Source organism: Manihot esculenta, chromosome 11, assembly GCF_001659605.2.
Source record: "Manihot esculenta cultivar AM560-2 chromosome 11, M.esculenta_v8, whole genome shotgun sequence".
NCBI lineage: Eukaryota > Viridiplantae > Streptophyta > Magnoliopsida > Malpighiales > Euphorbiaceae > Manihot > Manihot esculenta.
Window position 1 is genome coordinate 2513536 of NC_035171.2, and position 27646 is coordinate 2541181.

The window sequence follows — 27646 nt, forward strand, 5'->3', positions numbered from 1 at the left end:
ATTTAATACATTATATAAAATATGCAATTAGGAGTGTACTTAATCTTGATTTTGTCAGTCCTAAGCGTAGACTTGATTCTAATATTTTTTCTTCAACTTCTCTAAATCTCTACTTCCCACACTCCATAAAAGAGAATAGACCAATTATCCCAGTACAAGCACTGCAAAATTCAACACTATACTGTAATTTTTCTTCTTCATATTACAAAAATCCGTTCTATCATCAAATCACAACCTCACAAAATTAGATAATGAGGTTGGCAGCAACTGAATATTCAGCAGTTTTTTGGAAACAACCTAACCCTAACTTTGCATAGGAAATCTTCATATCAAACAACAGGCTGGGAATTTGATGCCCCGTTATAAAAAAAAAAATAATAAAAAAAAAATCCTTTCACTTTTGGTACGGATGGTACCTTGCTGTAACAGCACTACCACCATTCTCACTGCCTCCGTAACCCTTGCTACTGCCATGACCACCATGTAAGGCACCATCAATTCTATTTCCATATCCCTTGCCAGTGCCAAAACTATCAGTATCAATATTTCTTCCATAAACTTTACCACCACCAAATCCAGCAGCTGCGCCATACCCGCTAGGGGTACCATAACCAATACCTCCATATCCACCATTGCCAAACATCATGGGCCCACCAAACCCAAATCCATAACCATATCCACCATAAAAACCATTGCTGCTTCCATAGGCCACATAACCTCCATAACCATTGTAGCCATATCCATTATACATGCCATATCCTCTGGCAACTTTCTCATCATACAACTCCCCTGAACTATGGCCACCACCATTGCTGAATCCAGAATGAGGCCTTGCAGTAGCAGAGCCATAATCACCACCATTTCTTTTTGGTACAGCCTTCTTTATTTCCACCTGATTTAATCAGGAAACAAGTCGAGTTATAAGCATTTCATTTCAAAACAAAAAGGTTAAACAGTATCATTTCATCAAGAATTATAACTTACCCGTTTACCTCCAAGTTCATGTGTCCTGCCCTCTGAGAAGATATGTTCAACAGAATCTTCATTGTCAAAAGTGACAAACCCAAAGCCCCTAGACCGTCCAGTTTTATGGTCTAGCATAATCTGGTGCTCAACAATGTTGCCATACATAGAAAAGTACTCCTTTAGCTCATCTGTGATGAAAAACCATATAGAAAAAAGGAGAATCAATTTAGCCCCCTTGGAAATGAGAAAATTCAAGTTGACAGAACTATGCTACCTTCAGCCAGAGCAGCTGGTATTCCACCAACAAATATTTTCTTGGCTCTTACAACCCCTTTAACCTCCATACCCTCCCTTGGAACTGTCCTCTTCACTTCAACCTGACACAAGAATGCACCAGCATAAGTTTCAAATCCAAAAAACTAAAATTTTTTTCATCTCACAAGGGAGAAAAAAGAGGCAAACAAAAATTATTACAAACTTTAATGTTCGGCATCATTATTGGACAAGAATGTTACCTCTCTGCCATCTATGAGATGGTCTTCCTCCAAAACTCTATCAGCAACTGCTGGGTCAGCAAATGTTACAAATCCAAATCCCCTTGGTCTTCCAGAATGTCTATCCGTCATGATTACAGAGTCAGTGATTTCTCCATACTTGCTGAAGTAATTCATGAATGTCTCTGAAACCAAATCAACATGAGAAAGATTATGATAAAAGCAGAGCTGATAATACATCAAAAGGCTTGGCTTAACATATAGGCACCTAGCATATGTCCATTATAAATTATTACAAGAGGAGATGATAAATAAACCACTTTACAGTAGACATAAACATGCTGCTACAATTTACACTTCATGATTATTTCTCAAACAAAGAAAAAAGACATATTACTTATTTTCCTCTACTTTGCTGCTGTTGTTTGGGGGTGAGTTTCATACTTTTCCACAAAATAACAAATGCAGAAGTGTGTACATGCACATAGATTCACATGGCATGGCAATGTCTAGAAGTGTGTATATACACATAGATTCACATGGCATGACAATGTCTCACAAAGCTTTATTTCAAACTCTATGGTCTTGTTTTTGGCTGGCTTAAAATTAGCACACAAGGGTTTTTAGGTGTCTAGTAAAAGTCCAACCCTGTAAAACTATTCTCGGTGTAATTTCATTCTAAGAACTGACATGAAGAGATAGAATCGAGCATAATAAGTTTATTCTACCATGCATCATTCTGTCCAGCTTGAAGGAAACATTTTTTTTCTCTTTTTTTTGGGTCAATTCCACCCAAAAGACCTCATTAAAATATTTCACACTGGTAGAAGGGCAATAAAATCCAAGTTCAGAACAACTAAATTCCGAAAAATGAGTTACATTTTGAGGAAGCTTAAGGATGGTCCAATTACAACTATAATGCTAACATATTTAGACCAACCTTATACCTCCAAACAACTAAGAAGACAGCACCTATTGCAAATTTTAGTTCATTGACACCTGTATTGCAATTAAATGGCTAAATAGAGTACTACCATATAGTCTACAGAATCCTCTCATGACACAAAATACTGTAACACGACTATGAAGAACAACAACCATTCATATTATCCAGGATTCAAATTTCCAAGAGTATACCAAGTTTCTTAATATGACGAAATACTTGTAATATCAAATTTCAACAACAATCAATCATTCAAAACTAAATCATTGTTCTCTTGAATGACACATTGTGCCCCAATGTAAAACAAACAAGACTGATTGGAATACTTGAATTGGTTTTTTTAATGGGTGCATATTTTGCACTTGTTAAGTTCATTCAATGCAATTCATTAGTATGAAAAACTACAATTTTAATGACAAATGCATCCCACTACTATGGAGATAGGTGCATTTTTCATTAAAATAGTAGTAGTTTCCTATACTAGTGGAGCGCTGAATCATAATGAATGCAAATGGTACATTAAATAAGCCTAAACAAATGCATATTACACCCATGAGGAACACTATACTTGAATTCTACTTTTGCATGTGCGAACCCGTTAGTAGTTCAACTCTAAAATGAAACTCACAACTAGGGAAACTATACAGCAACTCATAGGTCAATGAAATATACGATTGTTAGCTAATCAAAATGAAATAAACAGCTTAATTATGAAAAACAAATAGCATTAAATTTATCATTGCTCAATCAAATCTAACAATAGCAATTATACAAAAGTAGTTCAAAAGAAATTCGAGCGGCACCTTCAGTAGTTTCCCAGGAGACGCCACCAACAAAGAGTTTTCTACCAACAAGAATAAGAAGAAAAACCAACAATTATTTCTCCAACAACGCTCAAATTTTTGCGGCGAGACCCTCAAAAAAACCTAAACAATAAACCTACATAAACTAACCCTGGAAAAGAAGAAGAAGAATCGCGATTGTGATGATTTAGGGATAGCTTTCTAGCGTGGCCTGCACCGCCCATTTGTTGTGTTCGTTGAGTATCGTCATAATAATCGTCTTCTTCTTCTGCGCCATTATACGCCACTATATTGTCTTCAAATTGCGTCCGGTTTTGCTCATAATCATAATCCATTGAATTGATTGCTTGTATTAGCTTCAAACTGTAATCGGCTAGATAGAGGAACCCTCAGCAGTCAGTAGCTAGGGTTTTGTGAGGGCAAAGGAGGGTTTTTCGGATTTGATTTATTGTTGCAGAGAATAAAGAGAAGGATTTCAATGTTTATCCTATAGGTTAGCTTTGGTTTTATACAGTGCGGGAAAAAAGCGCACAGATCGCGGGCAGCCGTTGAAACGATGTCGTTTTACGTTGATTTGGATGGCTCCCCATTAAATTTATAGTGGCTTCAATGCCAAATTCCAGGAATTTTATCTGAGAGTCCCTGAGGGATAAAAGTCTAAAACCAATGAGAAATTGAATTATAGAATTCCTAATAAGTTAAATTTCAATTGAGCTTCTTTACAACTCACAAACCAGAGCTTATTGTTCTCTTGGTAAATTCAGCGAGTTGATTGATTTACCAATTTTGATTGCTTCCCATTTTGAAACTTTGTATCTGCTAATTTTGAATAAATTTAAACAATTCATGTGATCACGACATGATTGTGTCTCCTCTGAAATCTGCTGGTGCATCATAGATTTTAATTGCATTAAAACTATGAACTTTCCCCAAGCTTCCTCATCTACTTATCTGCAACGATAATGGAACTACAAATGGGAATGTGAGAAAGCTTTTATCCAGCAATTGATTTCTATTTTAGACATTACAGCAAACTAGACTCAGAAAACATTACAGCAGAATATAGTGTACAAAAAGAAAAGGATATGCAGCAAACTAGCATTTATGAACAATATCAGCAGAATTATCTGTTCAGTCTATCAAAATTCAATCATCCAGCTTGTCCTCATCTTCGTCATCAATGAATTCTTCCTCTTCTTCATAGCTTTCTCCTCCTTGTTCCTCCTCAGCATCGTCATCATTCACAATAAAGCCTCCAAGTGTAGCATCCTCATCATCATCTTCATCCTCATCTCCTTCTTCTGGGTCCTCCCCATTGGAAGACACAGTGTTCCTCTGCAAAGAACCTTTCTTTATTTCTGTATCTTCATGGGGATTCCTTTTTTCCTTCGATCTTGTTGAACGTTTTGATCTCTCAACCTTTCTTATTTTCTCTACAATCTGCTTATCCTCTTCACTCTCACCACTCCAATCATCATCATCCTCGTCATTGCCTCCACCTTTCTTCCTCTTTCTCCTCCCATTTCCTTTTCTCTGCATTCTATTACTCTTAAAACTCCCACCATCCTCACTATCTTCCTCAGGTTCATTGAGGAACCAATCCCAGTTCTTCACATCACGGATTCTTTGCTTGGGGTAGCAGTCGAACTCGTGCCCAATTACCAGAAATCCAAACTCTGCAGTTCCAACATACAATTAAAAGCAATATATTATAATGGTTACTTGTTAAGATAAACTGAAAGAAAGTAGCACAAATAAACTGAAAGAAAGTAGCACAAAGGCCAAACCTTTAACAAGGTCAATTTGTGAAAGGTCAATATTATCCCAATTCTCATCCAATCTATCGCTTCCATTCACACTCCCCAAATCCGTTTCTTCTCCAACTTCACTTCTCTTCAGACTGAACCAAACAGGACTTTGACCTGAAATGCAAAACCAGTCGCCGGCTGCCATTTCACCCCTCTCGAGCTTCCTGAAAACCTTAATATCTCTTCCGCTTCCGCTTCCGCTTCGCATCCAGAGTGGGTTCATGCCAATAACTTGAAATGAAACCCTAGGTTCTGTATGATTTTCAGTTTTGTCGAGCTGAAATAAGATGTGACGGCGAGAGACGGTTCTGTCTTTGGTGTTAAACCCTGAGCCTCTTCCAAACACCGCCTCGGAACTGTCGCCTTTCAGTTCAAACGTCGAGCCATCATCGCCTTCTAACTCCATTTTGCTTGTTTGGTTATTGACAGAGGAGGTGGGAAGAAGAAGACGTAAAAAAGGGTAAAAACAGAGGCCGGGCGGTTGAAGATTAAACGGCACCGTTTGCGTATTAACTCCTCTCATCTCTTGCTTTATCCATTAACTAGCGTACAAAACATTGCATCGAAGTGTGAGCACTAGTCAGAGCCACTGAATCTCCAGGCCTAAACTGAGGACGGGCCATGACATTGTTGTTCAAGACCAATAACAGTCATCAATTGCTATCATCAACTGCCATGGTCATGTGCTCAAGCTTTTGCCCTAAACTTCCCAGCCATTTTGGAGCAAGACCCTTTTCTTCTTTCCCCTCAAGACAACCTTTTCCTCTTTGTTTTAAAGCTTTCTCCGCCCAAGCATCCAGTGCTCCGCTTAAAGGTGACTTCTTGCTCTATCTTTTGTGGTTTCGGTTATTTGATGGCATTCTTTCTTGCTTTGCCTTTTTCCTTAAATCAACCTTTATCATTTGTAATTTAACAATTTTGAATTTTGAATTGAGACTGTACATTGGTTTTAGAATTAAAATAGTTTTATGGTGACAAACGCATTGTGATTTTGGATTTGGATAATGCATATGCGCTGCAGAATTCTATGGATTAATTGCAAAATTTGTAGTTATCAATACTTTTGCCTTCTCGCTCGTATGAGCATAATGAATTCCACTAGAGCAGTAACAGTCCAGTAATTGATGCATAGCAAATAGGAAAGGAACAACTCTTGAGCATTGATTATGAAAAATATGACATTATGTATAATCTTCAAGCTGGAATGCTGGATGGTGGAGTGTGGCAGCTTTAGTTGTATGCTTTTATGGTAATTCTGCAGCCGTCATAGCAATGACAACTGTTTTTCTGAGAGCTAGTGGTATTCATCTGCTAAGAATTCAGGAGTTTAATCAGCTTGGAGGCTGTTTAGGTCCCCTCTGATCATTTTACAGATAATTGTACTACAGTTATTGTAGAAATATAATAATTGTTATTATCTCACAATAGAGATTACAATCTATTTATACATGAGAGACAGTATCTAAATAGGAAGGAAAATCAAGCCTATGATTATACAATCCCTAAGATTAAGCAACTGACCCATCTATCAATATTTACTTCCTATATTAACATATTTACTTTCTATAACTTATAACATTCCCCCTCAAGTTGGATCATAAATGTTAATCATGCCCAACTTGTTACATATATAATCAACTCGAGTCCCATTCAGAGCTTTAGTGAAAATATCTCCTAATTGTTCTCCAGTTCGGATATATCCTATTGATATTATCTTTTGTTGGACCTTTTCACGAATAAAATGACAATCAATCTCGATGTGTTTAGTCCTCTCGTGAAATACTGGGTTGGAGGCAATGTGGATAGCTGCTTGATTATCACACCACAACTTAGCAGGCACCGAATTTGTGAACCCAACTTCTTCCAACAGTTGACGTACCCACAAGATTTCACAAACGGCTTGTGCCATGGCTCGATATTCAGATTCAACACTAGAACGGGAGACCACATTTTGCTTCTTACTTTTCCATGAGACCAAGTTACCTCCCACAAAAACACAATACCCAGTAGTTGACCTCCTATCAACTTTCGAGCATGCCCAATCAGCATCAGAAAAGCATTCAATATTTGAGTGCCCATAGTTACCGTAGAATAGGCCTCGCCTTGGGGCCCCTTTAAGGTAACAAAGAATCTGTCCCAGAGCATTCCACTGGGCAACAGTAGGAGAAGACATAAACTGACTTACCACACTCACTGAATATGCAATATCAGGACGAGTCACCGTCAAATAATTCAGCTTGCCAACTAATCTTCTATACCTTCCAGGATCTGCAAATGGCTCACTGCCTTCTGTGGTAAGTTGAAGGTTAGGGGTTATTGGGGCACTACAAGGCTTAGCACCCAATTTTCCTGTTTCTGCCAACAAATCAAGAACATATTTTCTTTGAGATAAGAAGATGCCTTTCTTACACCGCATAACTTCGATTCCCAAGAAATATTTCAAGGAACCCGAATCCTTTGTATGAAGCTGTGTTTTAAAAAATTCTTTTAGGGATGTGATGCCAGTAATTTCACTTCCTGTAATAATGATATCTCCACATATACTATAAGCAGAATTACTCCATTATCAAAATTTTTATAAAATACTGAGTGATCAAACTTACTCATCTTCATTCCAAACTGTTGGACCACCTCACTAAACCTGCCAAACCATGCCCGAGGACTCTGTTTCAAGCCACTGAATATGCAATATCAGGACGAGTCACCGTCAAATAATTCAGCTTGCCAACTAATCTTCTATACCTTCCAGGATCTGCAAATGGCTCATTGCCTTTTGTGATAAGTTGAAGGTTAGGGGTTATTGGGGCACTACAAAGCTTAGCACCAAATTTTCCTGTTTCTGCCAACAAATCAAGAACATATTTTCTTTGAGATAAGAAGATGCCTTTCTTACACCGCATAACTTCGATTCCCAAGAAATATTTCAAGGAACCCAGATCCTTTGTATGAATCTGTATTTTAAGAAATTCTTTTAGGGATGTGATGCCAGTAATATCACTTCCTGTAATAATGATATCATCCACATATACTATAAGCAGAATTACTCCATTATCAGAATTTTTATAAAACACTGAGTGATCACACTTACTCATCTTCATTCCAAACTGTTGGACCACCTCACTAAACCTGCCAAACCATGCCTGAGGACTCTGTTTCAAGCCATAAAGGGATTTTCGAAGTTTACAAACCTTACCTGACTCCCCTGAGCAACAAAACCAGGTGGTTGCTCAATATAAACCTCCTCCTGAAGATCACCATGAAAAAAAGCATTTTTAATATCCAATTGATGCAAAGGCCAATCATGAGTAGCCGCCAAGGAAATAAACAATCGGACAGATGCGAGCTTGGTAACTGGGGAGAATGTATCAGAATAGTCAACTCCATAAGTTTGTGCATAACTTTTGGCCACTAAACGGGCCTTGAGGTGAGCAATAGATCCATCAGGGTTTACTTTCACTGCAAACACCCATTTGCACCCAATAGCCCGCTTTCCTGGGGGCAAGGACATCAACTTCCAAGTACCATTAGTGTCAAGAGCCATCATTTCCTCTTCCATTGCAGCACGCCAACCAGGATGGGACAAAACCTCAATAACAATTTTGGGAATTGAAATAGAATCTAAAGCAGTGACAAAACAACGAAAAGAGGAGGATAATTGATCATAAGAGACACAAGATGAAATAGGATAAGTGCAAGTACGTTTACCTTTGCGAAGAGCAATGGGCAAATCCAAATCAGACAGTGAAGGATCAGTGGGAGCAGGATCGGTCGACGAAGAAGCGGGTAGTGGAACGGAGTCAGAGTCCTCTAAGCGTCTGGAATACACATGAAAGATGGGAGGGCGACCTGGCACATGAGCGAAAGGTGTAGGAATAGTCTGAGGAGACAGAGAGCGAACAGTGTATAACAAGAGGTCATCTTCCTCCTCTTGGGTGTTATAAACAAATGATGGCGGAAAAAACGGAATGGACTCAAAGAATGTTACATCCGCAGACACAAGATACCGATTCAGATCAGGAGAAAAACAGCGATACCCTTTCTGACATCGAGAGTAGCCAAGGAAGACACATTTGAGTGATTTGGGATCCAATTTAGTAACCTGTGGATGAACATCACGAACAAAACAAGTACAACCAAAGATACGTGGCTCAATAGGAAACAAAGATTTAGTGGGAAACAAAATGTTATAAGGGATATTACCATGAAGGATGGAGGAAGGCATGCGATTGATCAAAAAACAAGCAGTGGATACAGCATCAGCCCAAAAACATTTAGGTACCTTCATTTGGAATAAGAGGGCTCTGGCTAGTTCAAGAAGATGTCGATTTTTTCTTTCAGCAACTCCATTTTGTGAAGGAGTGGCAACACAAGAGGACTGATGAAGAATCTCTTTTTGTAACAAATAAGATTGAAATTCCCCAGAGAGATATTCTTTAGCATTATCACTTTGCAATATACGGATGGAAGTATTGAATTGGGTTTGGATTTCAGCATAAAATGCACAAAAAATAGAAAATAATTCTGAACGACTCTTCATTAAAAATAACCAAGTAGTACGAGAGAAATCATCAACAAAAGTAACAAAATACTTAAAGCCAGACTTAGACACAATAGGACAAGGACCTCAAACATCTGAATGGACTAACTCAAAGGGGGACGAAACCCGTTTATTGACTCGAGACAATGTAGGTAAATGATGATGTTTGGCAAATTGACAAGACTCACAATCTAAAATAGACAAAGAATGAAACTATGGGTATAACTTTTTCAAAGCCGAGAGAGAAGGATGCCCCAAACGACAATGAACATCAAAAGGTGTTAAACGCGTGGAGCATACCAGAGATCGAGGAGATCGAGATAGTTGCTGATCCAAGACGTAAAGACCCTCTGACTCACTCCCTCTACCAATAATCTGCTTCGTCGAAAGATCCTGAAAAACACAGTGATCAGGAAATAATGAGACACAACAATTCAATGCACGAGTGAGTTTACTCATGGAAAGCAAATTAAATGCGAACTTAGGAAGACATAACACAGAGAATACCAGAACCCATGACAGAAGATTTAGTGCCATCAACAAGAGTAACATAAGAAGGCGATGTATGAGACTCAAGATTGGACAAAAGGGTAGAATTACCTGACATATGATCGGTAGCACCAGAATCAATAACCCATTTGGAGGATGAAGACACAAGACATGCAGTAGAGTTACCTGACTCGGCAATTGCAGTGATAGAGGAGGAATTAGAGGATTTTAGAGATGCCTGGTATTGGATGAATTATGCATACTCATCTGCAGATATCAAAATTCCCATTCAATTTGTGTTCTGTGATTTTAGTCATCATAGGAATCATATCAGTTACAGTGGTGGTTTTAACTTCAGCAATAAGGACAACCAACCCAAAACGATAGCAACAAAAGAAACACAGAATCAGAAAACAGTACCTGGCGTGAACAGTACCACGTGAACAGTGCCCGAATATGAATAGTACCTAAAACACCTCCACCCAACACCCAAACGGCAAACAAACTTCAGATCTAACAAGGGGACAGTGTGGCGAGTCTAACGACGGTGAGATCCAAATGTTATCCTTTATGGGTAACCCAAATGAACAGAGTCCTAAGTCTCCAAAAAAAATTTTAAAACTTGACGAGAGAGAGAAAAAAAATTAAATCTCTACGAGAAAGGCTCTGATACCATGTAGAAATATAATAATTGTTATTATCTCACAATAGAGATTACAATCTATTTATACATGAGAGACAATATCTAAACTGTAAGGAAAATCAAGCCTATGATTATACAATCCCTAAGATTAAGCAACTTATAACAGTTATATAGTTAGAATAGACGATTGAAACATTATTTTCTTTAATTCATATTTAAATATAAACAAATAGATATAATTGTTCTATGTCTAATTATTCAGCAGTGTCCTAAGCCATCTTTCATGCATATACTGTGTGGTGGTTGTATTATCTGACTCAACTGAATGTTGTGAATTCGCAGGTGATGGATCATCCATACGTGTTGGCTTTCTAGGTATGGGAATTATGGGTTCTCCAATGGCACAAAATCTCATAAAAGCAGGGTACGATATCCATCATCAACGATTGATCTTTCAGCATATTTGTCATATTGAAAAACAAAATGCTGCCTTTTGTTGATAATGGTTTGTCTATAAAAACTTTTGATCAAAGTATTAAAAACTCAGATTTCTCCTTCATGCTATATTGCTACATTGATTTAAAGGGATCAAGGTTTAGTGATTCTTCTTGGTTGAAATGCATTGCCTAAGACTGAAAAGAAGTAAAAGAATAATTAACTGTTCATTGAGATGTATTACAGTCAATATTTACCATCCGGAATTTAACCATAGATTTTGCATCCTGTAGTTGCGATGTGACTGTTTGGAACAGAACCAAGAGCAAATGTGATCCTCTCATCAGCTTAGGTGCACAGTAAGTACCTAATATACAGGCTACTATACTCTCTCTCTCTCTCTCTCTCTGATCTTTGAACATGCTATGGTTCTTCGAAATCCTGAGTCTTGTTGACAGTAATCTATGGAGGTGAATATTTCCAGTAGTAAACAAACCAGATTTGTCACAGCAGCAAATGTTATACTGAAATTGGGGATATATTGGATATACTGGATATACATGCCTATCCTCATGCTCATATATGTTTTTGTTCATCTAAAGTGACTATAAATTAACCCTTTGGAGGAAGCTCAATTTCCTTTTTTCTTTTTTTTTATGCTACTGTTATGGCTTAAAATCTCGTGCACAAATTTCCATTTCCATTGCTGTACTAAATGTATGTGTAAGTGTGCTTGTATTAAAACTATGGGCCTTAAGCCCCTTCATCAATATTGTTGATTCTCAAGAGAAGATTAGGATTTTGTATGAGTATCATGTCATCAATTTTCTTAGTCTCTAGAAACCAAAAAATGAACAACATAACCTTGGTACAAATTACAAGATGCACATCTAAAACTGTTATTATTTTCCTTTCTTGTTTGCAGAAAATTTAGCAAGGTTATGCACTTGACGTGTTTACAGTTTTCTTGGTCCACTGCCCTTTGGCTTTATTCTCAACCTTTCAAAACAGATGCCTTAAAGATCCTCATGCATGCTTTTGCAAGAATCTCTCATGGATAGTTTTCTCTCTAATGCAGATATAAACCTTCGCCTGAAGAAGTAGCTGCTGCTTGTGATGTTACATTTGCCATGCTTGCTGATCCTGAAAGTGCAGTGCGTATGTTTTCATTTTAGCTGCCTGCTTCTAAATCTCTTATGCACAATAACTTATTGCTGCATTATTTTAGCTGGAGGTTGCATGTGGAAAGCATGGAGCAGCAAGTGGTTTGGGCCCAGGAAAAGGGTATTTTGTGTTTTCCCTCATGATGATATTTCTGTGTTCTTCTGATAATTTGCTATTAGCATTGCACCAGAACATTTTGTGCAGATTGTTGACTAAGTTGTTAATCTTGCAATTTGCAAGTTGCTGCCAGTGTTTAATACTTTAATTCCAAGAAAAAGGCACTGGCCACTTCTTCACAGAAAAGTCAAAAGTTACATGTTGCAAGCTTTATATTCCTTTGAACCGGTGTTCAAGATATGCTCTTTTTTCTATCCTTTGCAAGGAAGATCCTTCATAATATCAAATTCTCTGACCTTGCAGATTCCTTTTTATTAGATGCATATAAGCATAGTTTATTCACAAATCATTTCAAGGAATAAACACTTGTGTGCTAGCTGATCCACTTGCAGAATGACAATGACTTTGGTTTCTATGTTCCATCAATAGGCAGTAGGTTTTATTAGAGGGAATTGCTAATTTGCCTCATGGAATAGCATCATATAGTATAGGTTAAGGCTGACAGACCTGTTTCTCTGCTATTAGTTGCCTTTTCCAAGTTGTTTGCTTGGCCTTCCTAAGTTGTATCTTTACAACATTGGCAGGTATGTGGATGTTTCAACCGTTGATGGTGACACTTCTAAATTGATTAATGGACATGTTAAAGCCACTGAGGCATCATTTTTGGAGGTGAAGACATCATATTATTGTAACTGAAATACTTAATCCATTCATTAAAATCACATGACAATGGCATTTGAAGGTATGCTCTCTAAAGTTCATGTGTTTTCCCTTCTTAGGCTCCTGTTTCTGGCTCTAAAAAACCAGCAGAAGATGGACAACTTATATTTCTTACAGCAGGTAAGTGGTAATGTTTCATATGATATAATATGTTGAAACCTGTTGGGCCTTTACATATTTATGGTCCTGTCAATGTGAGAACTTGAAAGGGAGAATGTAGAGATGGTCCTACCTCCAACCCACCAACGTTTTTGCGTAGAGTGGCTACTCTTAAGAGAAACCAGTGCCCTTGTGGTTGAAACTACATAATTTTTTTCCAAATTAACAATGTTTTCAATGTCTTAATTTCAAGCATTTTCTGCTGTTCTGTTTTCTTCTGGTGCTAATCATAATGTAACCTGTGTTCAATTACATGGTGATAGCCTAGCAAAAACTGAAGCATAAGTGCCATCTTTCAGGTGACAAATCTCTGTATGAAACAGTGGCTCCATACTTAGACATCATGGGGAAGGTATATTTCTTTTCTTTACTACCCAGGAATATAATTACCGCTGCCATTTTACATAGATTTGTGATTTCATCCAGTCGAGATTTTATCTTGGGGACGTTGGAAATGGGGCCGCTATGAAACTTGTTGTCAACATGATCATGGGAAGGTTCTAAAGACACTCTATCCTATCCGTTACTTTATTTTCTGGTTGTGCTCATTGAGATTGTGACACCTGATGTTGTCAACAATTTACAGTATGATGGCAACTTTTTCTGAAGGATTGCTTCTCGGCGAGAAAGTAGGACTGGACCCGAATGTTCTGGTTGAGGTATTACTAAACCAAATTATATCTTATTGGATCGGCATCTTTTGCGTGAATTTCACAAAATTCCAAGTAAATTGATTGGGTAGTTCCTCTTGCTTTGTGTTGTGGGATACAGCTAATCAAAATACTTCATTTATTTTCCTGCTCTTAGAGTTATGTGCACGAAAATTTTTTTCATCCCTTTGGTTACGGCACACGCCCTTTTCCTTAGTTCCATAGTCATCTCAGTGAAGTAATTTCCCTTTTCCAAATCTCAGATGAAACTTGGTTTTGAAAGATATATTGATGGTACTGCAGGTAGTGTCACAGGGAGCCATTAGTGCACCAATGTACTCCTTGAAAGGTCCATCTATGATCAAATCTGCATACCCTACTGCTTTCCCCTTGAAGCATCAGCAGAAGGTTCGTAATTGATCTAAAACACCTGCATCATTTAAATAAATGCTTTCATCTCACAGTAAGGTTGATGATTTCAGGACCTGAGACTTGCTCTGGCATTAGCAGAATCTGTTTCACAGCCAACTCCAATAGCTGCAGCTGCAAATGAACTTTACAAGGTAGCTAAAAGTCATGGCCTTAGTGATAGCGATTTTTCTGCAGTGATAGAAGCATTGAAAGCGAAATTGCAGTCCTGAGCAGATGGAGAACAAACTTCTTGTCAGCTTGAGTAAAATGATTTTCAGGATACAGTGATCATGTTCCAGATTGTTTTCTTCCCATCAATATCAAACTCCAACTCTCATTTCCCATTTTCAGTAATCCTTGTTGCCTAGAAGTTTAGACAAAATGGTTATTTTAATAATCTTGCTGATGCACTTGTAAACACCACAAGTACTATGTACGGTAGTGTCGTCTCCGGGACCGAAAGTTTTCGAGTTCGAATTTCAATCCGAATCAATTAGATATGAGAAAAAAAAGGAATAAGTATTGAATTAACTTCTTAACTGTGCTTAAAACTACTCGTAAAGATACACCATATAAAATAGTGCAAGGAAGAAAATGTTTTTCTTTAACATAAATTGTATAAAATAATAAAAAATATTTATTGAAATGGAGTTTTTATTATTAATATATATTAAGTTGAACTATAAAATAGTTTTATTTATATCAATATATTTGAAAAAAATATTTTCTTAACATAATTTTAAAAATAAATATCATTATGATTAAAGTAATAAATAAATAAATTATTCGTGATATATTCGATTTCAGTTTAATAAATATTTAATTTATTTCAATTTATTTTTTTAAGTTAAATGTGAGATTATTAATATTATATTCAGATTTAACATGAATAAATTTTTTAAAGAGTTAAACTTAAATTTTTTAAAATTTAATTAAAAAATCTTCTTTGTGCATTTTATTCATTTGATTTTTTTTTATAATATAAATACTATAAAAATTTTATAATTTTTTATTTTTTTTCTTTAACTCATTTAAATAAATTATTTTTACAACATCAACATGATTATAATTAGAGAGACATGATTTTAAATTATAAAAAATTATAAGTAATTAACTAATTAATTAAATTGTTGTTTAAATTAATTAATTAAATTGATTGCACTGGATTACTGACTGCAAAACCGGTATTGGGCGGTCCAATCTACCGGAATGAAACCGCGCTTGGGGAGCGATAACACCGCAAAGTTGTTTCTAACAGAGAGGGAAGAGAAGAAAGAGAAATAAAATAAAATAAAATAAAATCAAAACGCGCGCTCGCATCTCACTCCGCATTTTCCCTCGTTTTCTAGGATCTCCACTCTCGTTTTTATCTGTAGGGCCGTTCCATTTTCTCGCTTCCCCAAACAGCCTTCCGAATCCACTAACAATGAGTAACGACGAGAAGGATGCATTTAACCTCCCTGCCGCCGCTGCCGGTAATCCCTCCTAAACCTCCTCCACCCCACCTTCTCCTTCCCAAGGAAACATATGTATATATATATTTATTTAAATTCTTTTACGTCATTAACGTTATTATTAGCTTTTGCGGATGTTGGCTTAATCCTATTTATTGCTCTTCTATTTTGAGAACATAAACAATCTGTTAATCTGGAGTTCTCAGTGCAGTGTTATCTAATCGAAAGTGATTTTAAAATCTATATCTTGGTTCTTTGTAGCTGTCGTTGAAATCAAGCAAATCACGATCCCTTTATTTATCTCTACCTATTAAGTGTCGTTCTCGTTTTTGAATTTATAATTGTGTGTACATATGTCTCTGTTCTTTTATGTGTGTGTTTTTTTCATAGTGTAGAGTTATGGCAGGTTGTCTTATTGATATTCTTTTATGGGTAACTCATTTTTTTGTGTATTGTTGTGTTCAGCTCTTAGTGCTTTGGATCGCGCTGACCTTGTTAATGCTCTCAAGGCAAGTAATCGGGGCAACTTATGCCATAGTAAAGCTGTTGATGTTGCACTACAGAATAGTATTCATTGTCTGAAAGTTGGAAGAATGTTGACAATGGGATTCTTTGAATCTTTGTGATAAGTAATGTTCTGAATGGAAGTACCATGTACCACATGGATCAGTTATAATAATTCCTTTGTACCAACGGGCCCATTTTTCAAAATAATAATAATAATGAAAGAAAATCTTGCACAAAAGGATGCTTGTTTTCCCATATTCCTTACTCTGATTACAGTATTTGGGTGTTTTTCAGAATAAACTTCAAAGCTTAGCTGGACAACACTCGAATATTCTTGATTCACTGTCACCCATTGTCAGGAAGCGCGTTGAGTTTCTAATAGAGATTCAGGTTTTCTTTTACTTTTCTAACTCTATTATGCATTACTTTTTTATTTTTTTTCATGGCTATCTATTGTTGTCGTGATTTATTTCTTCTATTTATTTTCATTATTTTTCCATTAATTGATTAATGAATTGTATACTGTCATGCACTTCATTAAGGGCTTCTTCAACTGAGGTTTAAGAATATAGTTAGAAATAGCTTAAGCCTTAAGTTGTATTTGGTTGGGGGGGGGGGGGGGGGGGGGGGAGAGGGTGGTGAGGTCACTGCATGTTGTTATTTTCTTTCCAACCCAATGGAAAAAAAGGAGGTAGTTTTAGGTTTACAAATTTTCCGCCTTGCTCTTGAATGATTAACTTTCAAAATGTAAGTCGTCTGCATACCATGAAATTAATGCCAATTGCAAGCTTTTCAGGAGTCCTATGATGACAATGCAGCTTTTGTGCCGGACTATAGGAAATGAATAGTGATTTCATGTCATATAAAAAATAAATACTTTTATGGCGGGCAAATTTCTAGTAATTGGCAAGTTTTTGCCTTCAGATCCGAAGAAGAAGCGAAGTTTAAAGTAGGGGTTGAAATTGCGTTGATTAGAGTGAGAGAGGGGAGAAAAAGATAAGGAAAAGTTTGGTGGCTGTTTGGGTACTTTAGATTTTTAGTATAACACATCAACTTGCTGACTTATCTTCTATTTGCTATGATATGTGTATAAAGAGTAACTGTGCATATCAAATTTTCAGAGCCAACATGCTGAGCTGGAATCAAAGTTTAAAGAGGAGAGAAGGGCATTAGAAGCTAAATACCAGAAACTTTATGAACCACTCTACACAAAGGTAATTGCCTTGCAGTACTTTTGCATATTAGATAGTGGATCCCAATATTACAGTTTCTTTTGCTTTTCCATTTTAAAAGTTCTTTAGTGTGCTTAGCATATTATCAAAATTGTCATGCGGTGACAAGGTTCAACAATTTCTCCCTTTTGTGATTTATTTTGTTGCTGGGCACTCATAGAGATATGAGATTGTGAATGGTATAGAAGATGTTGAAGGAGTTATAGATGAAGTTGCAACAAACCAAGAGGGGGATAAAGCTACAGAAGGTATCCTTTTTTAGCAAAGATGTTTGATGGCAACTCATTTTTCTTCCACTTGCTACATAAATGCATTTTTTATGCAGAGAAAGGAGTGCCTGAGTTCTGGCTCACTGCAATGGAAACTAATGACGTAGTGGGTGAGGAGGTAATGGGATGATGTAAGGCACTGTAGTTTTTCTGCTCTTTTGACCTGATCGTGATAAAATGATTTTCTGCTTCTTATTATAGATAACAGAACGGGATGAAGGGGCTCTAAAGTTTCTTAAAGATATCAAATGGCATAGAATTGATAATCCTGAAGGTTTTAAGCTGGAGTTTTACTTTGACAGTAATCCTTACTTCAAAAATTCTGTCCTGACAAAGACTTATCATATGATTGATGATGATGATCCTATTTTGGAGAAAACAATTGGGTAATAGTGAGAATAGTGTATGAAAATTTTTCATTCTCCCCCCCCCCCCCTTTTCTGGTTCAATTTTCTTATTATGGTAGGGTGTCATAGGACCGAGATTGAATGGTATCCTGGAAAATGCTTAACAAAGAAAGTCCTGAAGAAGAAACCAAGAAAGGGATCAAATAATGTCAAACCCATCACCAAAATTGCGAATTGTGCTAGTTTCTTCAATTTCTTTAACACTCCTAATAAGGAAGATGATGACCTGGATGATGATGCTGTAAGGTTTGCTTCCTTAATATCAATGATATTGATGATATATAAGTATTCTTAATCTATTTAACGTAAGTATTGACAGGTTGAGGACATCCGTGATAGAATGGAACAAGATTACAATGTTGGGTAAGTACCAATTTCATTGTGAATCCAGTTGAATAGTATTGTGTTTGTATTTTCATTATTGTTTATTGGAATAAGTTTTGATGGTCTTGTTGTGTAGTACTACCATTCGGGACAAAGTTATTCCTCACGCTGTATCATGGTTTACGGGGGAGGCTGTTGATGATGAATCAAATGTAGATGATGACGATGATGATGATGACGACGACGACGATGGTGACGACGACGAAGAAGATGAAGATGAGAATGATGAGGATGAGGAGGTTGATGAAGAAAGAAAAAGGGGCAGGAAGAAGGTAGGAAGTATAAACATCTATAAGATTTTTGCTTTTCTGCATTTCCCTTTTTGCATTTGAAGTTTAGATAGAGTTGCAAGTTTTTGAGGTTGCTAATTTATTACACTGCCATTGCATAATTACTCTGCCATTTCATATTTATGTTGTTGCGTTATCTAGTGGACATAAGCTGAGTTGATATAGCATGTTTGTTCTCTATATGAAGATTTGAAGTCTCATTTGTGAATTATAATTTGGATATTATGGTTCTTGAATCACAGAAGGGTGCAGGGGTAAGAACTAGGGTAAGTCAGCAAAGTGCTCGTGCTCCAGAATGCAAGCAACAGTAGTAATAAGTTTTGAAGCAAACTGTGATTGGACAGTGGCAGTGCAGTATCAGAAGTGGCCGAGTCGATGAAAGTTTTGGTGCTTTTCCCCCCTCCTCTCTTTCTTTCTTTCTTGCATTATGTGCATAGGTTTGATAATTTTTTTCTTTTACAATGTTTATTGTTTTAGTCCTACCATCTATATTGGGCATCAAACCTTTGGATTCTAATTTTACATATATTCTAAACTCCAGAAAGTATACCAATGTATTTGTTTTCAATTGGTGGTTATTATGGTCTAAAAATCAACGTTTTTATCTCGATGGATCCTGTCTTTATCCCCAACTCATACATTCTATATAAAGTATCATTTTAGTTTCTAATCGTGTATATATTCGTATATTTTGCTTAGTTTGATTTTATTTTGTTTATGAAACAAGTTGACATTTAACATAATGAAGGCCGTCTTCTTCTCATCTTTCTCTCTGAGGAGAAACAGAGTGCATCTGTGCATGCTTCAATTTGACAATATTGTGAACAATATTTTGATAGTTGATGACGAGAAAAGAGAGGATTTTAAGAAGGTTAATATTATTTTGAAGGATAGAACTCAAGACACTGGCCTTAGATGATGTGGAATTTTAGCCAAAGACTTACCATAACTGATAATGTAACTGATATTATCAAAAAGCCATTACTATGTGAAGTGAGTTCTCAGGAATATGCCAATAACATAATCACCTTCCTCCATCAAACTGAACTATCAGAGCTGCAAGGTCATAAGTAATTCGGTATGTCCCTTAAAATTAAAATCCCAGAATTTTCCAATATGAAACTTTGTAAGATTTTATATTCCACCTAATGTTGAGTTCTTACAATTCCTATCACTGTTAAAAATCAAACAAACTTTGATACCATGTCAAGAAATAAAGAACAAACTGATACCACTATTGGAAATTTAACACTGAAAAATAGTTAATTATAATAGAAAATAGCTAATTAAAAATAGAAACATAACCAAAAAAACAAAGCATGCAACTTACCTAACAAATTATCAAATTTGCAGTAACAAAACCTACAAAATATCAAATTTGTAATAACAAAACCAAGGATCAAAAATTGAAACTTCCAACTTTAACAAACACATCATTAAAGCTTCAAAGAGAAAATGGAAAGAAAAAAAAAATTTAAACTTCATTAATAAAATCATCCTGGCAGATATTTCTTTAGAAATATTCTGGAGATGATCTGGAGAGGCTGGAAAAGCTTCTTGAACAAGCTTCCCATAGTTCTGTAATATTCCACGGCTTGATAGATTGCTAAATCCATAGGCCTACTAGAGAAAATCAGCCCAGCAGCTCTTGGATGGTCTCTTCTGGTGCCTCGCACTGTAGCGCACCTGGCAGCTCAATCCGCCTGCACAGTACCACACTCACCAAGCCCAGCCCGCAGCGCCTTTCTCCAGTGGCCTACCAGCTTCTCCAAGCGGCCTACCGTGTAAAGTATCACCGCTAGCGGCCTGCCACGAGTAATGCTCCCACCAGCGGCCTACCACTAAACAGTAATACAAAGAAATTTATTTCTTCTTTCTCATCCATTTTTCCAACTCTCCACATTCAATTTACAACAGCGTTTTCTCTCTCTTTTACAAGAGTAAAACCTCCTTTTTGTAATCAAAGGAAAAGCCATTACAAGTCAACAAATTCACCTAATACAACTCAAACAAGCAACCTATATTCAGCTGAAAATAAGGAGATCCACTCCTTTAAAACAAACCCATTAAATCTGAAGATATTTTTTTTACCCAAAATCTCATTAACTCCAACAATCACAAAAGCAAATGCACTGGCTTCTTTTATTTCATCTTGAGGAAATAACAATTATCGAGAAAAACAAGAATTAGAAAGGTACAGTAGTAAACAAGAATCAAATTGTGTAATTATAGTTCTCTGGTTATAAATCCTATGACTGACTATCTGTATCTCAGTCCATGGTCCTGTAGTTCTAATTTCCATTTCCAAATTCTTAGTTTAAGATTTTCAGTTGATGTGAGCCTTCTTCATGCTCCAAGCACTCAATCTTGTGATAGTTACAGCTTCACTTCCATTATTGAAAGCATATAAGTGGGCAGCCTCATTTATGGCCAGCATGGGATAGACTCTTGCTGATATACAGTTCTTTCCATGTCCACCAAAGCTCTCCACTACTGAATGATCAATCTGTGAAAATACCAAAATTCAAATACATCAAGACAAAAAGCTAGTAGGATGTAATTGACCCGGTCAATGAAAAGTTTTTGGAATTAGGAATCCACAGTCCAAAATAGATTTGGAAATCTTGTCTCTGAATGTATAAACTACTATTCTAAGTTCATAGATTAGTTGGACCTTCTGCTAAAGCTTCTCCATAAAAGTAATATATGCCTAATCTAGGGATGGAATAGCCTGTTCAAATGTGTGGAAGAAACAGGGAAACTATGCACCAAAGGAAACTAGTTGTAACACTCAGCAGCTTGATTGCTAAGGATTAGCAATTCCACATTGTCCACGAACAGAGAATTGATGAGCTTTTTATATCCCAGAAAAATTACTAAATAACTTGGTTAACCATTTTGGAACAAGTGAAAAATGGATCCAAATGTTATTTGAATCACTTTGGGCAAACTATTACACTAGTAGCAGCCAATAGTCTCCTGAACTGATTGCGTCTCCTTGAAGAGCATGGCCATTAGGTTTTGGCTCCATTAGGTATTGTGGTTGGCATGCTTGTTTTTTTTTTTTTTTTATTAAATTGAAAACACAATTTCTGATGTTGTTGAAAGAAGTTGATTAGTAGTTTTGAAGTTGTTATTGCTAAAACATTTTAATACCTAACATAATAAGGAAGCTTTATGAGCAATACCAAATTGACTGACCTTTTGATTTCTTCACATATCTTTGTTCAATCTTTCCCACAGAAAACTATTGATTATGGACATTTACAGTATTGAGGTTATGTACTTTGAACTGAGTTCTTGTATTGGATAAGATTTTGAAGGATGTTGGATAGAAAGTTTTGGATAATTGGCAACATTTTCAAAGATCTTATCATCCAAGTAATTTTCCCATGCCACCCTAAGACAGCTAAATATTGACTTTAGAAAAGAAAAGTTAATTTTTCAATATGTTTACAGTCAACTCACCAAGCTTCTTAATGACAATTGCTCATGGACAGGATCCACATCCACAAAAGCCCCATACATGGTCTTATCATTATCTGGATTTAGCGACGACCTGCAAGTTATAAAAGTAAAAGCAAGAAGGTTAAGGAACTTTTGGATGTAAAGGTAAGAATTGATGGCTTGAAAAGTAGAGAGAGAGAGAGAGAGAGGACCTGCTTTGGTCACTGCACATAAGGACCACATGTTTGTTCTGGCCTTTGAATATTCTAAAGAAAACAGATGTGTACTCTTGCATGCCTTTTGAAGCCAAAACTAGCAACCCAAATGGACCTAAACTGCCTCTAACTGAGCCACCCTTTCGGCTACATAGCAATTGTGGGTTGGTCCAACTTGGGTCCAGCACTTCTGCTTTGCTAAAATCTGATACCTTAAATGTAATCTCCACATCTGCCTGTTGAGATAATAACATATAAATAGATAGATAAAAAAGAGGTAAACATTATAATTAGCAAAGTAGCAAAAGTCCAATTTCTGAATTGTAACGACTTGCCTGTGATGCTGTGACACCAGGGACTTCAACCACAGATCCTCCCTTAAGGTATTGGCTAGGCAAGTGGACTGGATTCACACGAAGCTTTTCAATTTCCTGGATTGGCCATTGCACCAGTTGCTTTCCTGATTTGTCAAGCCAGACAACTCTTGGAATTGCCTACGAGAATGAATCCAAGAAAGGAGTCAACCTTGATGTCTAATAATATCCATGAATTGAAACTGCATATATTTGTAATATTTAATCAAAATATTCTTAAATGATGAAATGGGTACGCGATATTCACCTCACTATAATATAATTCTTTAAAAAAAATGAAAATGGAAGCGATCAAAAAAATCCAAAACAGAGTAGTTATATAACAGCAGAAGATCACCTGAATCCCAGCCCAACCCTTCTTGATATCATCGCTAACACTTGAAGATTCATTGAGCCAACCCCACAAGAGCCTTCTGTTCTTAGCACTGTCGAAGAAAGTTTTTGAAGCATAAAATTTGCCATAATCATATCTTAAACCGGAATCACCTTCCACAGATCCTTCATCTGGTGTATATCTATCTTTCACATGATCATATTCTCCAATCGTGTAACAATCATGCTTAGTATCATCCAAACTCGCCTTAAGCACATACTTAAAATCTGATCCCAGTACTGACATTTCAACCCCGACTGGGCTATTAGCTGATACTGGAAAAAAATCCACACATTCCCACATACCAGTGTTCTTAGCAGAATGCAAAGGATGTTTGGCTTTAATCCAATAGACAAAATCTTTACTTCTGTAAAGATATGCTAATCCCTTACGGTTAATTTTGCTTCCAACGATCACCTTCCATCTTCCATCAACGCCGCGCCAGGCGGTGGTTGGGTCTCTGAATGAGCTTGCATTGATTTGGTTCTCAGGGGTGGGTGCCATTAATGGATTGTTGGGTGATTTCACCCATTCAATGAGATATGGGTCTGATGGGTTTTTGGGTATGGCCAAGTTTTGAACTTGTTGATTTAGTGGGTTGATTCCTGTGTAAAGAATGGCTGGTTTGCCATCTGGGAGGATTGTGGCTGAACCAGACCAAGTGCCATTGATATCTGATGGCTGAGATGGATAGATGGCTACCTTATGTGGGGTCCAATTGACAAGATCTTTTGAAGTTGAGTGGCCCCATACAATGTTGCCCCACACAGCTCCTTTGGGATTGTATTGGTAGAACAGATGGTATAGTCCCTTGTAAATCATTGGTCCTGCAACCAGCCACGTCCATTAATAGACTGCTTGAAGAAGGATTTTTTATTAAATTTATACTTCTGATCTATAAAAATCATATTTATCCACAAATTTAAGTCTTTGACTGTCCATATGGCTAACACAGCATCAAGACTTCAGAATAGTGAAATTATAAAAAATGGAGCCAATGCATATAACAATGGAAGAGTAGAGAAAATATTAAGAAAAATATATATATTTTTTAAATTATCTTGTTCACAAGATTGAGTTGAAGACTGAAGAGGCCAAAACAAAACATGGAATGCATCAAAAGTCAGAATCTTTAGCATCCAAACAAAAAAAGCTTTTGGGATTCTTGATGAGGTCATCAATGGCTGCTAAATGAACTCAGAACTTATATGGATGAATAAAAAAATATATATAACAAAAAGACAGAAAAAAAAAACTCACCATTTGGATCTGTGCACCCCATGAGTCCATTTCACAACCCAGCAGAGCAAAAGCAAACTGTTAGAGAAATACAACAACAGCAACCAAAAAAAAAAGAAGAAGAAGAAGAAGAAGAAGAGAATAAAATACCATTCATCCAGTTCTTGGGAGGTTGAAAGTGGTAACTAGTTCTGTAAGGCTGACTTGATGCAGAAACCGCAGATTCTTGAAGATTTTGAAATGTATGGTAAATATGATGGGAAGCTTCAAGCTCAAAAACTCCATAGCCAAAGAAGAGAGCAAAGAGGAAGAAGAAGAGCTTCATGGAGAAGATGTCCATAGCTCCTTTGATTGAATAAGGTGAGAAGTGAGACATGTCTGCAACTCCCCAAGGAACTTATATAGAGGAGTTTGGTGGCAGAGAGTATAAATTTTTATCTTAATGGAGAAAATTGGTGGATGCATGAAAAGATTAGTCTACATGGAATATTATTTTTTCTAGTTTTTCTCATTTTTTCAAATATGAAAAACAAAAATGAAGTAAAAGTTCTCAAAATCAGGTAACCATCCTATTTATTTATTTCAATTTCACTTTCTAGATTACAGCAGCACCCAAGAAAACTGGTTTTTGAAGTCAAAGTCAATGTGTTTAAGGTAATATAAAAATATCTTTATTTCTGGAATAATAATATATTTTTAAAAAAATTTTATATATAGAATATTTTATTTTATCTAACAGCAGCTGATAGGCCAGAGGGGACAAATTATCAAAGGCAGTAAATCAACCAATTAATGATTTTTGGGTGGATTTTGAAAAAAAAAAAAAACAATTATTTAATTATTTCCATGCTAGTTGTCTTACAGCTTCACCATGTGAACCCAATTTCTATATATTTCTAAATATAATGTTATTAAAATAATTAAAAATGAAAATAAAAAAAGAAATTTGATTTTATTAATATAATTAAAATCACATAAAACACTCTTATTTATATTTTGAATTTTGTACGTAATTTGAATTTAGACAAAAATTAGGTTATTCAATGTTGTTTTTCTTCCCTTTCCCACGTGGATACGTCAAATACTCACATGTCAACGATTGCATGCCGCTCATTTTAGCGTAAGGAACAGCATAGTAAATTGAATATATATTAAAACTTTATTTTATTAATTAAGATTTAATTTTGATTTAAAAAATATTTAATTTTATTAAAAGATATTATTAAAAATTATTTATTTTTAATATGTATAATTTAAATATACATAATAATAATTTGTAATTAAATTTTTTTTATAAAATAAATTAACAAAGTCAAAAGGGATATTTAGAATTTATAGCAAGAAAGGTATCCATCTCATTCTCACATAAAGAAAATAAGTGATAAAATCCAAAATGCTAATTATTCCAAACACTAAAGTTTAATTATTAATATTAATTATTTAGGTAATGAAATTAAAATAAGGTAGTCTAATATAAATTTGATGTCCTGTGAGAATGATTTTAGTAATTATAGATTAAATATTTTTTATTAACAATAAATAACTAATTAAAAAATATATAATTAATGTATAATTATTGATTATTAAGCTTAAGCATAAGTTTATTTTGATATAAATTTTGAAAATTATATAAATATAGAGATATAATTAGTTGGAATCTATAAAAGAAAAAATATGAGACGGGGATAGATATAGTCACGATAATTAATTCAACGTTACGTTGAAGTCAGAATCTTAAAAATATAAAGAGAATATAAAAGAATATTTAGACTTTCAAAAATAAGGTATTTTTTTCTCTAATTTTGCGACCATTTTGCTGAAAACAGACAAGAGGAGGGCACCATTCTCAATTGCTAAATTCTACAAGCAATACAAGCCTTTGCTTGGTGACACATCTGGCCTTTTTCATTTGGGTTTTATGTTGTGTTGCTTCTCTATAAACATAGTATTGTCTGTTTGGAATGTTGTCGAAATATAATGAGAATTTCTTTTTAAGGAAAATAGTTTGTGGGTTTTTTTTTCTTTGAAAAAAAATCAACTGGAATTCAGTCATGCGGCAGGTTGGATAGATTGAAGGGCATGGCCATTAAGTTTGAACTTTTTGATACTTTCCGTTATCTTTGAGTCAATATTTTCTAATACAAAAACTGTTGATTATGGATTTTAGATTGAGTTCTTACGTTGGGTAAGCTCTTGCAAGATGTTTGACTAGAAAGTTTGGGCTTGGCTAACTGGTAACACATTTTCAAAGAGACAATCTTCCAAGTAACTTCCCCATGTGGTCCTAAGACAGCTAAACATTGATCTTAGAATTGTAGTAGAAGAAAAATCTAATGTTTTTATAATGATAGAGAGAACCGACCAAGCTTCTTATTGACAATGGGTCATGAACAGGGACCACATCCACAAATGACCCGTATGTGGTCCAATCGTTGTCGTGATTCAGTGAAGAACTGAAAGTTATAAAAGTAAAACACAAGAGCTAGCAAATGGGTTAAGGAAGTTTTGGATTTACGAGTAAGAATTGATGGCTTGAAAGAAAATGTGGCCTTTGAATATTCTAACGAAAACAGAGGGCCATCCTTGCATGAATTTAGATGCCAAAACTAGCAACCCAAATGGGCCTAAACTGCATCTAACTGAGGCACTCTTTTGGCAAAAAATCCTATTTCTGCCGTGACACTGGGGACTTCAAGCACAAATGCTTTGGGACTGGCTGGTTGCTTGCCAAGCATTTCAATTTCCTCGATTGGCCACTGCATCAGTTGCTTTCTTGATTTGCCAAGCTATATGGATCCAAGAAAGGAGTCAGTATTGATAAATAATAAACTAGTGATTTGAATCTGACTTCCTAAGAAATTACCTATATAAATAATAAACTGCAAATTTTTGGTGGGTCAACAAAGAAATGAAAAGAAGATGTGTTTGGTGGCCTGGACTTCCCATTGCAACTCAAAATGTCTCAATCTACCTCCGGGTAGCTTCTCCTTGATCTTTTGTGAAACTTAACTTTGATGCTTTTTATGGACTTGGAAAAAGGCTGAGCTGCAGCAGTAGTGGTCCAAGACCATCAAGGTGCAATCCTGGATTGGCAATGCCGTTTGGTCCAAGACTGT

At 35.9% G+C, this 27646-nt stretch overlaps 5 protein-coding genes across 7 annotated transcripts; 2 read left to right on the forward strand and 3 right to left on the reverse strand.

Annotated features, from left to right (window-relative positions):
- Window positions 1–144: 144 nt before the first annotated feature.
- On the reverse strand, window positions 145–3790 carry LOC110626174 (heterogeneous nuclear ribonucleoprotein 1). The gene is made up of 6 exons (XM_021771946.2): window positions 3357–3790; window positions 3207–3247; window positions 1482–1645; window positions 1241–1343; window positions 985–1154; window positions 145–892 (listed from the first exon to the last, which is right to left on the reverse strand). Exons 1-6 carry the CDS (start codon window positions 3539–3541, stop codon window positions 395–397), a joined length of 1161 nt encoding a protein of 386 aa, XP_021627638.1. The 5' UTR covers window positions 3542–3790; the 3' UTR covers window positions 145–394.
- A 397-nt stretch (window positions 3791–4187) lies between these two features.
- LOC110626176 (chromatin-remodeling ATPase INO80) lies at window positions 4188–5537 on the reverse strand. Its single transcript, XM_021771948.2, has 2 exons — window positions 4994–5537; window positions 4188–4882 (listed from the first exon to the last, which is right to left on the reverse strand). Exons 1-2 carry the CDS (start codon window positions 5535–5537, stop codon window positions 4353–4355), a joined length of 1074 nt encoding a protein of 357 aa, XP_021627640.1. The 3' UTR covers window positions 4188–4352.
- Window positions 5538–5596: 59 nt separating this feature from the next.
- LOC110626175 (glyoxylate/succinic semialdehyde reductase 2, chloroplastic) lies at window positions 5597–14870 on the forward strand. The gene is made up of 12 exons (XM_021771947.2): window positions 5597–5828; window positions 11026–11107; window positions 11412–11477; window positions 12197–12272; window positions 12347–12402; window positions 12984–13068; window positions 13179–13239; window positions 13578–13630; window positions 13705–13775; window positions 13865–13937; window positions 14232–14336; window positions 14411–14870. Exons 1-12 carry the CDS (start codon window positions 5636–5638, stop codon window positions 14567–14569), a joined length of 1080 nt encoding a protein of 359 aa, XP_021627639.1. The 5' UTR covers window positions 5597–5635; the 3' UTR covers window positions 14570–14870.
- A 697-nt stretch (window positions 14871–15567) lies between these two features.
- On the forward strand, window positions 15568–19490 carry LOC110626131 (nucleosome assembly protein 1;2). 2 transcript variants are annotated; one of them, XR_002489671.2, is made up of 11 exons: window positions 15568–15814; window positions 16259–16302; window positions 16595–16690; window positions 17422–17514; window positions 17693–17780; window positions 17858–17919; window positions 18003–18187; window positions 18278–18454; window positions 18528–18571; window positions 18669–18864; window positions 19125–19490. XR_002489671.2 is itself a non-coding variant. In XM_021771889.2 (11 exons), the coding sequence occupies exons 1-11, from the start codon at window positions 15766–15768 to the stop codon at window positions 19191–19193; spliced, it is 1098 nt and encodes a 365-aa protein (XP_021627581.1). In that variant the 5' UTR covers window positions 15572–15765; the 3' UTR covers window positions 19194–19490. The 2 variants fall into 2 exon arrangements, 1 of the variants encoding a protein (XP_021627581.1); XM_021771889.2 differs by having other exon boundaries at window positions 15572–15814; window positions 18278–18449.
- Window positions 19491–20999: 1509 nt separating this feature from the next.
- LOC110626819 (beta-fructofuranosidase, insoluble isoenzyme CWINV1) lies at window positions 21000–25064 on the reverse strand. Of its 2 annotated transcripts, none has more exons than XM_021772934.2 (7): window positions 24681–25064; window positions 24552–24560; window positions 23256–24118; window positions 22880–23038; window positions 22542–22780; window positions 22351–22441; window positions 21000–21388 (listed from the first exon to the last, which is right to left on the reverse strand). In XM_021772934.2, the coding sequence occupies exons 1-7, from the start codon at window positions 24904–24906 to the stop codon at window positions 21209–21211; spliced, it is 1767 nt and encodes a 588-aa protein (XP_021628626.1). In that variant the 5' UTR covers window positions 24907–25064; the 3' UTR covers window positions 21000–21208. The 2 variants fall into 2 exon arrangements, with proteins under 2 accessions (XP_021628626.1, XP_043817973.1); XM_043962038.1 differs by having other exon boundaries at window positions 23256–24145; window positions 24681–24812.
- Window positions 25065–27646: the final 2582 nt, after the last annotated feature.

Coding starts and splice junctions, on each gene's coding strand:
- LOC110626176 (XM_021771948.2), bottom strand. CDS start 5,537: ATGAGAGGAGTTAATACGCAAACGGTGCCGTTTAATCTTCAACCGCCC. Junction 4,883..4,993: donor ACAAATTGACCTTGTTAAAG/GTTTGGCCTTTG, acceptor TTGGAACTGCAG/AGTTTGGATTTCTGGTAATT.
- LOC110626175 (XM_021771947.2), top strand. CDS start 5,636: ATGACATTGTTGTTCAAGACCAATAACAGTCATCAATTGCTATCATCA. Junction 11,478..12,196: donor CTCATCAGCTTAGGTGCACA/GTAAGTACCTAA, acceptor TCTCTAATGCAG/ATATAAACCTTCGCCTGAAG. Junction 13,069..13,178: donor CTGAGGCATCATTTTTGGAG/GTGAAGACATCA, acceptor TTCCCTTCTTAG/GCTCCTGTTTCTGGCTCTAA.
- LOC110626174 (XM_021771946.2), bottom strand. CDS start 3,541: ATGGATTATGATTATGAGCAAAACCGGACGCAATTTGAAGACAATATA. Junction 3,248..3,356: donor TCTTCTTCTTCTTTTCCAGG/GTTAGTTTATGT, acceptor TCTTGTTGGTAG/AAAACTCTTTGTTGGTGGCG. Junction 893..984: donor ATGAACTTGGAGGTAAACGG/GTAAGTTATAAT, acceptor TGATTAAATCAG/GTGGAAATAAAGAAGGCTGT.
- LOC110626819 (XM_021772934.2), bottom strand. CDS start 24,906: ATGTCTCACTTCTCACCTTATTCAATCAAAGGAGCTATGGACATCTTC. Junction 23,039..23,255: donor AGGGTTGGGCTGGGATTCAG/GTGATCTTCTGC, acceptor TCATTCTCGTAG/GCAATTCCAAGAGTTGTCTG. Junction 21,389..22,350: donor AATTGTCATTAAGAAGCTTG/GTGAGTTGACTG, acceptor GTATTTTCACAG/ATTGATCATTCAGTAGTGGA.
- LOC110626131 (XM_021771889.2), top strand. CDS start 15,766: ATGAGTAACGACGAGAAGGATGCATTTAACCTCCCTGCCGCCGCTGCC. Junction 17,920..18,002: donor ATGACGTAGTGGGTGAGGAG/GTAATGGGATGA, acceptor TTCTTATTATAG/ATAACAGAACGGGATGAAGG. Junction 18,450..18,527: donor ATGACCTGGATGATGATGCT/GTAAGGTTTGCT, acceptor AAGTATTGACAG/GTTGAGGACATCCGTGATAG.